At 34.7% G+C, this 12,297-nt stretch overlaps 2 protein-coding genes across 3 annotated transcripts; one reads left to right on the top strand and one right to left on the bottom strand.

Moving 5' to 3' along the window:
- The first annotated feature begins 675 nt into the window (after positions 1–675).
- LOC108207732 (NDR1/HIN1-like protein 10) lies at positions 676–1,530 on the top strand. Its single transcript, XM_017378162.1, has one exon. It carries the CDS (start codon positions 676–678, stop codon positions 1,528–1,530), a length of 855 nt encoding a protein of 284 aa, XP_017233651.1.
- A 368-nt stretch (positions 1,531–1,898) lies between these two features.
- LOC108209115 (uncharacterized) lies at positions 1,899–9,217 on the bottom strand. Of its 2 annotated transcripts, XM_017379863.2 has the most exons (5): positions 9,049–9,217; positions 6,573–8,899; positions 4,690–6,420; positions 3,114–3,363; positions 1,899–3,022 (listed from the first exon to the last, which is right to left on the bottom strand). In XM_017379863.2, the coding sequence occupies exons 2-5, from the start codon at positions 8,823–8,825 to the stop codon at positions 2,454–2,456; spliced, it is 4,803 nt and encodes a 1,600-aa protein (XP_017235352.1). In that variant the 5' UTR covers positions 8,826–8,899; positions 9,049–9,217; the 3' UTR covers positions 1,899–2,453. The 2 variants fall into 2 exon arrangements, with proteins under 2 accessions (XP_017235352.1, XP_017235351.1); XM_017379862.2 differs by having other exon boundaries at positions 6,573–9,217.
- Between the last annotated feature and the right edge of the window lie 3,080 nt (positions 9,218–12,297).

Genomic DNA, 12,297 nt, shown 5'->3' with positions numbered 1-12,297 from the left:
TCTCAATCGAATGCACCCCACTCCTGAGAATTATTTATGATTGTTGGAATTATTCATGATGGTTGGAGTAGCTCTGATGCTAGTTATATTTGTCGAACCTTGATATTGCTGAGAAGATTTCATATCAATCATCAGAAGATTCATATCATCTATTTTCATATTCATATGAAATGTTACATTTATAACATTCTAACTAATCAAAATCACAACCACAAAAAAAAAACACGATATCTCATAGACTCGACAAAATTTATGTAATTACTATTTTTTATTATTTTAACCAAGCTCATTAAAGATAATGCTACAAATTATGCTGACAATATATGTTAGAAATATCAATAAAATAACACTACAAATAATATTTATTTTTGTAATATAAAGTCTATTTGAAGGCATGTTATTTAACTAAAAAAAGAGGTTTTGGAACCAAAGCCTAATTGAAGGTTTCTCTAATTCACCTGCATTTGTGTTGCTACTACATTGTACACCGTTGTTTACATTCCCATCCAACCAAATTAGAATCTTGAAATCCCAGCCAGTCGTTTAAAAATGTCAATTTCTGCAATGCCAAGTAAACAAACCTGAACGATACCTCGTCATCTTTGTCCTTTTAACCTGTTCCATGCATGATTGTCTCTCCTTGATGCCTATGGGATAGGAGAGAGTAGTTTAACTATGGCTACTTCCTCCTCAGAAGAGGATCGGAAAACCTTAACATCCACCACAGAATCACCCTCAAAACCACAATCACAACCACAACCACAACCACCTCCGCCAGAGGAGCCCCTGTCAGGCGGATACCCTTATCCTCCACCCTATCAAGGCTACCCCCCGCAGCCTTATCCAGCTGGCTACCCTGGCAACAACTACCAATATGGCGCACAACCACCGCCACACGCCTTTATTTTACTAGGACCTCCGCAAAGAAGCCAGGCCTACAAGCTGGCTCGCGTGTTTCTTGTAATCATGATAGTCCTTTTTCTAGGAATGTCTTTGATGAGTTTCTTAACGTGGCTCATTTACGGCTCAGACATCCCTGAATTTCACGCAGAGTCATTAGAAATGACCGTCGTTGATGCCAAAAACATGGCCTCCAACACGACATGGAGCGCCAATGTGAGTGTCAGGAACCCGAGCCAGAAGTACGAGGTATCGTATGATTATGTGGAGGCCACACTGGTTTACGAAGATCATCTGTTGGACACAGATTACGCGGATCCATTTGTGTTGGGGAAAAAAGAAAAGAGAACATTCGGGTCCAAGTTTCAGACTCCGAATGCGAATCAGAAGAACATAGTAGGAGCCACGTGGATGACGGAGATCGAGAATGAACGACGGCATAGAGGAGAGGTTGCTTTCGATTTGAGAATCATTGTGAATGTTGTGTTCCGGAGGCGTGATTATGATCATACTCTGAGCCGAAAGCTGAAAGTGTTCTGCGGAGGATTGAAGGTTGTGTTTCCATCTACGGCGGATACAGTTGGGAGAATGGACGATGGTTCAAAAGAATGTTTGATATTGAGTACCTAGCTAGCTTATATTTTATGATGGATACAGACAATGTTTTTATTTCAATTTTGTTTAGTTACTTATATATCTTAACATGCTTAACAAATCTGGCATGTTTTTGTTCGCAATGCAAACTCTGCATATGTATGTATGTACTATTTGTTTAGTTGGGAATCAAATGACTACTGTCGATGAGTTCTCGATTTTACTGTGGACTCTGAGCAAACATATGAAAGAGGATTTTAAAATTTTCTGTTCATCACTCTTTTCTTCTCCCTCATCTCCAATTCCAACAGCTAATATTTTTTTCCTATTTTATGTACATCTGCCCTACCAAAATTAGTACAGCAAAATCCTCTTCCCATCCTGTAGCCATAACAAGCAAAAAATATAATAAAGAAATTGAAAAGATTAAAATCACCCCCTAGTACCTGACGTAAGCTCTCAGCACAAATGTAATGTCATTCACATGTATCCAAGAATATACAGTATTGTTCTAGCTATTTTCATCATCATATCAGATCAAAGCAGAAAGGGTATCAAAATATCTGCGAAAGGCAACCAGGCTGAGAGGGACGCTATACAAGCATACATGCCCATTACCAGATGAGCAGTACACCACATCAAAAAAACCTGCAGCTTAAAAGTGATATAACTGGTTATAAGATCCCTATTTACATACCAAAAATGCCTGGATAATGGAACTGGTTAGTTGAGAATCTGGCCTGGGTTAAGGCATAGCTGCTACCAATCTGACATATTAAACCAGCCCCCTTCAAACTAATTATTGAACCTAAAGGCATGACCAAAGATGCAAAGCGATCTTTAATGGGCGAAGTATCAAAGCGACTCTCATATTTATATGAATTTCTCTGGCCATACTAGCAAGCAGAAGTGGGCAACTAATTTTTTATATATATAACCTCTCATTTCAAATTTACTCGTCATAGCTCCGGTGATAGGAGGCTTTTTACTGCATCCGCAGCCATAATAGCCGACACAGCAACCTGAATAGCGAAATCTGCTCTAGAAAGTAATTTCTGTGCTTTATTTCTCTTGAACCTTGCAATGCTAGATGCCTGCTTGGCTGCACCAGATGCTTCTCGCACCCGCAACTCATCAAGATCTTGCACACCTGACTGCATGATCTCATGCCTCGAATACACTTCTGTTTGGTGATGCTTCTGACTTGGCCAGTCATGTAGATACATACTCTGCTGCTGCACACCATTTTTCTTCCCTGGTGTTCTCTGTTTGTGTGAGCGCCGTACATGTAAATTACTATGGGACATTAATGCTCCAATTTTCTTTGACTTGTTCTTGCAAGGCTTGGGGTAATAATCCAAGTCAGATGCATCATCGTTCAATGAAACATATTCAGGACTACCAGCATCACTTGTCATGTAAGTCATTGTTGATGTCTGAAGCATTGAAAAATTATCTGAATTTTCAGGACTAATATCAAGATATGCAGCCTTCTCATCTCTGACTGTAGATGAGTTAAATCTTCTCCCTGCACATGCAAAAGAATATAAACAAAGAATAGATACAAATGCTAGGAAACGACCAACTATGGAACACCATTAGATAAGCGTATAGTTTACCAGAAGTATGAATGCGATCCTGATCTCCTACAAAAGCATGGCCGGAAGCACGAAATTTCTTCTGTGATCTATGCTTCGAACACTTGTTAGGCACTTCCAGACCACGTGGCTTCAAACAGAAAGCAAACATGGTTGGTTTCTCCACAGGTGGTGCCTTCCTCTTGCCTCCACATGAAGTGATACTGTTGCCTTTGACCATCAACTGATTCCACTCTTGTACTTCCTGTTGGTACCTTTCCCATGATGGAGGCTGATAAAGCACAAAGCTTTAGTAAATTTTCCTAAACAACCACCTAACTCAATGTATGAACAGAAAGAGCTACATTATGTGCCAACAAGAAGACAAAACTGGAATTAATGTACGCACATAATTTTAAGCTATAAAACCTAATGGTCACTTGACAGTAACCTAATATGCACTCATATCTATCTATATATAGATAGATAGATATTTATGTCACTTGACCTAAGGCAGTGACAAGTGACAGGGACAAAGGTTGAGGAATTGGCGGTTCTGAAGCAAGATCCTAAAATACAAAACAACGATTATACGTTCCATAAGATTCCTTCTCTGATAATAGATGATTACAACTACTTTAATAGAATACCAGAAACTTGAGATTTGTATGAAAACACAAAATTACTTATACTTGGTATCTACTTGCCAACAATAATTTATTGGCTTCGCAAAAATAATTAACTAAGATGGTACAAGGATACAAAACCATCTACAGCACTCATACCATAATAACATAAACACACACATATATAATTTACCTCATTCTTTGGAATTAACAAACTATGTACCATATATATATATAAAGGGTCAAGTCTACTATCAAAATCCTTAAATAATAAAATTAAATAAATATATCATTAAGGCATAAAATAAATACAGGGCTTTACCATTGCACAAAGACATTCTTTGGAATTCAAGACTAAGCTTATTCTTACATTTAGGCAAGATTCTCAGTATAGGGGAATTATGAAGATTATGAAGTAGTACTGTCTCTAACTATATTTCTAAAGATGACTACCAAGCACAGCACTCATACATTTTTTACTTTAATATGTTCAAATAAAATACTGAGAAGTTAACAGATGGCATATGAGTATATGACCCATGACTTCAAAAGCAAAACTGAAACTCCATTCAGTGCAAAATCCTACTCACCCATTATTTCTTCCATTTCTATCCTATCCTACATAAAAATATATCCACTAACAAAATATATTTACACAAAGGCAATGAAAAACTTATAGGAGCCTTGACAAATTATTTACACAACACCAAATTCTCATTCTTCCCTATTATTAATTTTTTTCTTCCAACCTTACATCTCAAAGGAACTTCTAGAAGAACTATAAAACATTGAGAAACATTAACCACAGATAAAGATTATTCACGAGAAGCTATACTCAAGAACTTTGATTGCGCAATACTGAACAAGCTATGAGCTAAGACGTGTCCTTAGTTTTTTATATAAAAACATAAATATCCGCATTTTGGACACGTGACCTTATGTTACCTGATATGTATTTAAAGACTGAATAAAAAGGTAACAAATTGATATACCTGCAAGTGCCTTATCAAAGGCATCCCAATTCTCTTTCTCTTGTGCTGCCAATGTTCATAAATTGCACGGACCACTTCAGTCGGCCCAACCCCAACCATTACCTTTTCTATTTCATCAGAAGTTAAGTGATCACACTTTTGAGCATATGCAAGTTTCTCCAGCATGTCCATAGTTTTTTCAAAAGTTTCATCAGTAATCACTAGGTTACTGTCCAGGGTTTTGAAAGATTTTTCATTTTTCACAATCCACAACTCGTCTTCACTATCCATGTCATAGAAGTTCTTCAAAGGATTCATAGCCATGTCAATATCAGTCTCAATCTGCCGAATGTACCTGCCAGAACTTCGAGTAAAAGAACAATCTGTTGTATTATCTTCAAATTCCTCAACCAAACGGACGCCAGGAATAGGGATGTACTTCACTGAAGGGACATGAATGTTCCGATTGTAACACTCCCCGTGCATTTCCTTAAAGAGCATCCATTGACTCCTGTTTGGGAATTCCAGTGCCCAATCCTTTCCTCCTTTCCACATCATGGCATGTGTGTGGCGGTTTGTTGATCCAGGTAGAAAAACATGATCTACCTTATGAGAATACTTTGTACTTCCAGAGAACTTAACAGCAAGTCTCCACTCATTACGACAAACTAGTTCCAGAACAACTTGTCCCCCAGGTTCCCTCCAACCTCGATCCCCTTGAGTTATTAGAACATTTGCATAACATGCTAAGAACTCCAGATTCCTTAAAGAACCTTTAAGACCATTAGGCGTCCTCTTTTCACTAGCTTGCCTAGTTCGTCTGAACGGATGGTCATTTGGATCAATAGGTTTGTGTTTTGAACTGAATTCGGAACCTCCAAAAGGCAAGGCATAATGGACCTGAGTTCGTGCTCTCCTACATCCATTACTAGAGACACTTTTAGGTACGTTTGTTCTTCTACCATGCGAAACAGGAGAGGCTTCTCCGAAAGGCGAAGAAGTTAAGTTATTTTCATTGCTAGTCCACAAATTTCTCATACCAGAAGTGTCAGGACTGAAGATAATATCGTCGCTGATATTAGAAGTAAGATCAGAAGCCCTACGCACACCAGGCCATTTACCATCAACATTGCTCTTGGCTTGTTCAGTTGCTGGAATTTCAACACTCATGCTACTTAAACTATGACAGTTGCTGTCACCAGAAATGACTGGGGAGGCCTGATTAAAGGAAGCTAGCATTTTTGTTTTGGTAAAAGTTCTTGCTGATTCCAGATCGTAACATTCTGGATTCTTGGATTCCTCAATAACATCAGTCTCTGTTCCTCCAGAACTCTGGTTTTCAAATTGTAGAGATGACATTTTTCTATCACAGTTCACGCTAGCAGGCAAGGGATTAGTTCCTGGCTGTGCTTTGGAACATGAGAGACATCCAAAACATAGCTCATGCGACGAAGAAGTTCCGGAAGTACCTTTAGGAGCTACTTTCACAGAGCATTGATCGGAAATCTGATTATTGGTTGTTGACTGGTCAGTATTTCCTTGATGGTCCAGAAAACAAGCAGGATCGCAGTCCATTAGACTAACCGAAGCAATACTGCTTTTCATCAGCAGATTGAAATGGAGGTGATGAAATAAAGGGGGTGCAGCGCTAAATGAAAGAGCAAGCGGTAGCACTGGATGCCGTGCATCATTACCAAGTGACTGCCTCACATATCTGTCTCCCGGATCCGAAAGGCCAAAGGGTATAATATTCTGGAACAATTTTGAGCCCCGAAAGACATATGAAAAAATTAAAATCTAGAAGTTAATCACACTACAGATATTTTGGGTTATACAAACTTTTTCAGTTAATAACATCAACAAAGAAATTAAGCATAAATGAAAATTTCAGTTTTCAAATATACCTGAAAGGGGGGTTCACAGACACCAGAAGATATATGCTTGCTTCGACCTTTAAACACTTTAATGTTCTCCAAAGTGCATTCGGTCAAAGGTAGTTTCTTATAAGATAAACAGCGTTTTTGAGATATCGAGTCTAGGTACAACCAGTTGTGATGATTTAATTTGGAGAAGCTGTAAAATGAAAAAACATATTGTTTTCTAGGATCTTCAATACAGGAAAGTTTAAATCTTATTGTAGTTACTGGAATTTGCAAGTCAATGGACTCCATCAATTGATTTGCTTCACAAAAAACAGTGAGAACAAGGGAAACAAATGCAACAGCCTGCTTCAGGCAGCCTTCAATTACGAAAAACCGTAAACCAACTTCGTTGTCGACAAAAAGCATCTCTAAGTAAACATTAGGCCATGTAGTCACAATTGAACCAGATTCCCGCAGCAAAAGATAATGGATAAAGCAGAGAGTTTCAGAACCAATTACAGATATACCCAGGAGAGGACGGACTGGTAAGCTTAGTTGAGTAACAAATTCTTTAAATGGCAAAAAGGCCGGGTTCAGCTTCAGCAAGCCGTCACAACCTATTGACCACATTAGCTTGTCTGGGCCCAAGACATGACTATGAGAACAAATATTTTTATCTTCCCAAATTTGGAATTTATCAGCAACAGACATTACACTTCTCTGTCCATTACTATTAACAGGAAGGCAAGAGGACGAGAAATTGGAAACAGCTTCTAATGAAGAAGTCCCTTTTTTGCGGAACCGCCTCCTGAAATAGACAATCGGTGACCCATTCTCTTTCATATTTGTAAATTTATCCAGCATTGATTCTCTACCATTTGCGTCAACAGCTAACCTATCTCCAGATTTAGAAGAACGTACTTCACTTTTTTCCTTTTCCAAAAAACATATATTACAAGTCCTATGTGCATTTGCAATATTTCTAGACAATTGTGGCAATTCATTGTGAGATGAATGTGATTTTTTCTGTTTTTTCAGACCAGAAGAAGATTTGGCTAGACTAGAGGAATGAGTCAGCCATGAACTAATAGGCTCTGAGTCCATATGAATATCGGAGTTGGTTTCTAATCCATTCATCTTTAAATCTTTTCCAATCTTGTCAATTAGTTTACCATCGGTAGAGTGTAGTGCATTTTTCACGTCTGTAAGTTCGCTGCGAAAAAGTAAGAGCATGAACTGCTCATCTTGAAGATTTACCCATTCTTGATCCCTGTCATCATAATTCACATGATGTAGCTTTCTCTCTTCGTCATAATCATTGACAAGTCCATGATACCACCTCTCATCCAAAGGCCAAAACACCTTGATCCTTTTCTTCAAAAACCATCGAGCATCCTTTTCCCTATACACAATTTCATAAAAATGGCGTCGCTTTCGAGGATATCCCTTCTCTTTGCTGTCATGCTGTGGTCTCAGTATCCTGCTATCATTATCCGCAGAAGGGCAATTGGAACCACCTTGCAAGTTCCCTGTGTGACTGACACTTTCTTCACCAGGATGACTCAATTCATTTTTGCTTCCAGATGAAGGATCAGTGCACCAAGGACCAAATCGAGATAAAAGCATCCGTGCTGCATTTTGTTCAAGGTTTTCCTCGTCATCCTGGAAATCATCACTAATACATCTACCATGATCATCTGCAGGCTTAACCTTTTCTTCGTCCTTTATACTACCTGATTCCAAACCCTTCCTTTTCTTCTCATATCTCCTCGCTCTTCTAAAATAAGCATCACCTCCATTCACTTTATCGCACTTACTACCACTCCAAAATACTCCTTTTGCATCAGTCTGGCCACTCTTATAATCAGAGTTCAGCTCATCATTCTGATCAACCACGCTAGATGATCCCACCAATGGTTTTTTCAAAGAATTCTTAATCCTGCCAAATACCCGCTGCTTTCTTGGAACCTGAATATCATTACCATCACCACCCAGACTGGGTGAAAACCCACCCAACCCATAGCTTCCATCCAACTTCTGACCTGAATCCATACACGGGACATCAGATTTTACCGAACTAGACCCACCCCCATCACTGAAACCCTTCCTAGTCCTCTTCACCTTCGACTCCACACCATCCAAACCAACATATCCTCCACTCTTCCTCTTCCTAATACCATCATCACCAACACCACTCTTACCCTTCCCACGCCCCCGACCCACTCTCTGATCATCAACAGCCCCATTTTTCTTCGAAACCCCGGCATCACTTTCCTTCACTAGACTATTTTCCATCTCAAATTAACCCTCAACACAAAACCCCCAAATTTTAACACCCCATCACACACATAAAAACTCCACTATCAGATCTGTATCAATCAAATGAACACATAAAACAAAAAAACACATCTACACACAACTATAATGCATAAGAATATTCAAAACAGACCTCATATCAATATAAAGATTTGAATTTTAAAAAGAAATAACATACAAAAGTCAATTAACACAAACGTACCTGAAATATCGGCGACAGCTACAATAGAGAGTCCTAATTCCGTGCTTTACTTGTTAATTTGAAACCCTAATTTCAGTTGATTTCTCATTTTCCATCTTCTAATTAATTGTTTCATATGTATAATTTCATTTTACAAATATAGATCATTTAATGTCAAAGAAATATATATATAATAATCTTATTTCTCAACAATACGTGTACTTATTTGACAGAGGAATTGTCTCATACAGACATCTGTCACTTTTAGTCTTTCTCGTGATGTAAATTACTGTAGATTTTACTAGTCGGTTCGACTTAAATTAGCATTTCTTCGACGCATTAAAGTTTAGAAAACAGTAATATGAAATTATACATACTAGTTGATAACCCGTGCCAAGCACGGGTTTAAATAAAAATTTAAAATTTGTTATTTATTGAAAAAATAATGTTTTTTTAATTACATTATCATATTTTCATTATAACTATTTAAATTATTGTTTTTCAAAGATATTTAAATTATTGTTACTTAATATAAGACTTTCTATATTATTAAAATTTGATCCTACTTTAAATTTATTTCATAATAATATGGGTCCCTATTCTATGGAGTCCACAAAATAAGAGTATTAGAGTCCAAAATTATTTAAAAATAATCTACTCGTTTCAATTTTAATTTTTTTTAGTCTGCAATATTTGTAAACATATGACAGTTTGTAGGTTATGTTCAAGTTTTTTGGTACTTTGGTATAAAGATTGAATTATTGTTTATTTTAATTCTGAAATATGATAGAAATTTTATAGATTTGTTTCGTAAATTAAATTGTATGAGTTTTAAAAATTAAAACGAATATTTGACATATGTCTAGAGTTTCGGTTCTTTTATTATATGTTGCAATATGGTCAGTGTTACCACCGCCTTATTCGTCTTTATCGCAACCTTCTGTAAAACACCGAATGATAATAATTATTATTATTAAAAAATATATGACCCAAGTTTTTTGGTACTTTGGTATAAATTTATTTCGTAAATTAAAGTGTATGAGTTTTAAAAATTAAAACGAATAATTTTGTTGACATTATTATTCTATTGATAGGATATTATATTAATATCAATATGAACTTTTTATTTATTTGAACTCTGAAGCATGATAAGAGATTTATAGAGTTGTTCCGTATATTAAATTATTTGAGTTTTAAAAAATTAAAACAAATAATTTTGTTGGTAATATATTTTTATTAGTGAGATAATTGTTATAATACAAAATCATGTCAAATATAGAAGTTTTTTAGTAATAGTAATAATTGTTAATTAAAAATATTATGATGATAGCCAAATTTTGATATGAATTTGATAGAACTGTTTCATAAGTTAAATTGTTAGCAATTTAACTGTGCGGATATGATAAATGTTATATTACAAAATCCTAAATAACATAGAAGTCTTTTTATAGTAGTGTAATAATCTTAAGCAATATTGAAATTTTTAATATAAAATCCAAATCAATATAGAAGTCTTTTCATAATTGTATAATAATAATTATAAAAGTCTAAAAATGTATAATAATAATTATAAAATCCTAACAATATGAAAATCTTTTCATAATTCTATAATGATTATTGTTATTAAATAAAAAATCTATATAACATTATCCTAATCAATATTGAAGTTTTTAATAATAAAATTCTAATCAATACAGATGTCTTTCACTATCCTAATGAATATTGAGGTCTTTAATAATAAAGTTCTATTCAATATAGAAGTCTTTTGATAATAGTATAATAATGAATCTAAAATCCTAATTAATATGAAAGTGACCAAATTTTGGTACTTTTGGTACCGATGTTCCACCGAAAAGTGGTTTCGCTTATTAATAAAGGGTATTGATGAAACAATTAATTAAATAATTTGGAGTATTTAATTAATTGTTTAATTAAAAGGCAGAATGCAAATTTTTTAATATTATATTTTTATTAAAAATATAATTAGAAGATGAAACTAACATTATAATATATTCTGTTTTTAAAAAAAAAATTAATCAGGATACTCCAGATTATTTAATTATATATTTGTAAAATGAAATTATACATATGAAACAATTAATTAGAAGATGGAAAATGAGAAATCAACTGAAATTAGGGTTTCAAATTGAAGGGCCATTTGATTTTACTCTCATTAACAAATAAAGCACGGAATTAGGACTCTCTATCGTAGCTGTCGCCCGTGGCTATGGTAATCTGGAGTATCCTAATTAAATTTTTTTAAAAAACAGAATATATTATAATGTTAATTTATTTGAATGCAAATTTTTAATATTATATTTTTATGTATGAAACTAGTTAAAGTATTAGAAAACAATTTCAATTGATTTCTTAATACAAACCCTTTCTCCGAACATAGAGGATTGATGGAGATCAGGTATCATCTTACACTTAGGTGGCTTCAGATAGGAAAATTCTCATTGAAAATGATTAAGAAACTTCAAAAATTATGTATGGTTTGATATTTGTAAAAGTTCTAACTAGACTCGCAAACAAAACCTACTTTTCTTTCCATTCTAAGTAAAAAAAAAACACTATTCTCGGGTACTTTGCGAAGAAAAGACTGAGATCTTAATTTATTGAACAAGTTTAAAATTCAGTTTACGACAAAAATTCTCAACTAATAAGAAATATTAAGCTATATATATAGAATAATGATTTTCAAGATTTTTACCGAATAAAAAATATTAAGCTATAATTTACGACAAGATTTTTAATAAAATAATAATATTCGCAGAATATCATTCGAAATAATAATATATTCTATAATATCTCTTTTAAATTATATTTTACAAGTATTTTACTTGTAAAATATATGTGGACTTTAAGACTCCGATACTCTACCTAACTTGACTATATAAAATATATATTTTATTTATAACAATTCTAAATTATAGATATATTTCTATTTTTAAAATACAAAAATTTATTCTATTTAAAATACAACAATTTATTCTAGTTGCTACCAAATGTTTGGATATTTGGTAACCCCGTGACCCTAATCCTGATATGGTCTCCCTCTTGGAGTCTTGGTCAAACTGACAAGGATCAAATCAAATATATACCATATGCACAAGCACAATAGTTTTTCTTACGAATGAGCACTTATTTCACACCGAATGGCTGAAATAGTAAGTCTTATCCATACTAAAATGACCAAATATTTGGCACCAAATGTCATAGTAAATCTCATTCAGACTAAAAAGGAAATAACATTAGCAGTCAGGTCAG

Source organism: Daucus carota, chromosome 2, assembly GCF_001625215.2.
Source record: "Daucus carota subsp. sativus chromosome 2, DH1 v3.0, whole genome shotgun sequence".
Lineage (NCBI taxonomy): Eukaryota > Viridiplantae > Streptophyta > Magnoliopsida > Apiales > Apiaceae > Daucus > Daucus carota.
Note: the sequence above shows the minus strand (reverse complement) of the source record. Positions and strands in the feature narration are given on the sequence as shown.

What these genes read in the sequence shown, in the direction of transcription:
- LOC108207732 (XM_017378162.1), top strand. Translation starts at nt 676, where the DNA reads ATGGCTACTTCCTCCTCAGAAGAGGATCGGAAAACCTTAACATCCACC.
- LOC108209115 (XM_017379862.2), bottom strand. Translation starts at nt 8,825, where the DNA reads ATGGAAAATAGTCTAGTGAAGGAAAGTGATGCCGGGGTTTCGAAGAAA. An exon ending in TCTGTGAACCCCCCTTTCAG is followed by an intron (nt 6,421 to 6,572) that starts GTATATTTGAAA and finishes AAATTGTTCCAG; the next exon opens with AATATTATACCCTTTGGCCT. An exon ending in GGATCGCATTCATACTTCTG is followed by an intron (nt 3,023 to 3,113) that starts GTAAACTATACG and finishes TTGCATGTGCAG; the next exon opens with GGAGAAGATTTAACTCATCT.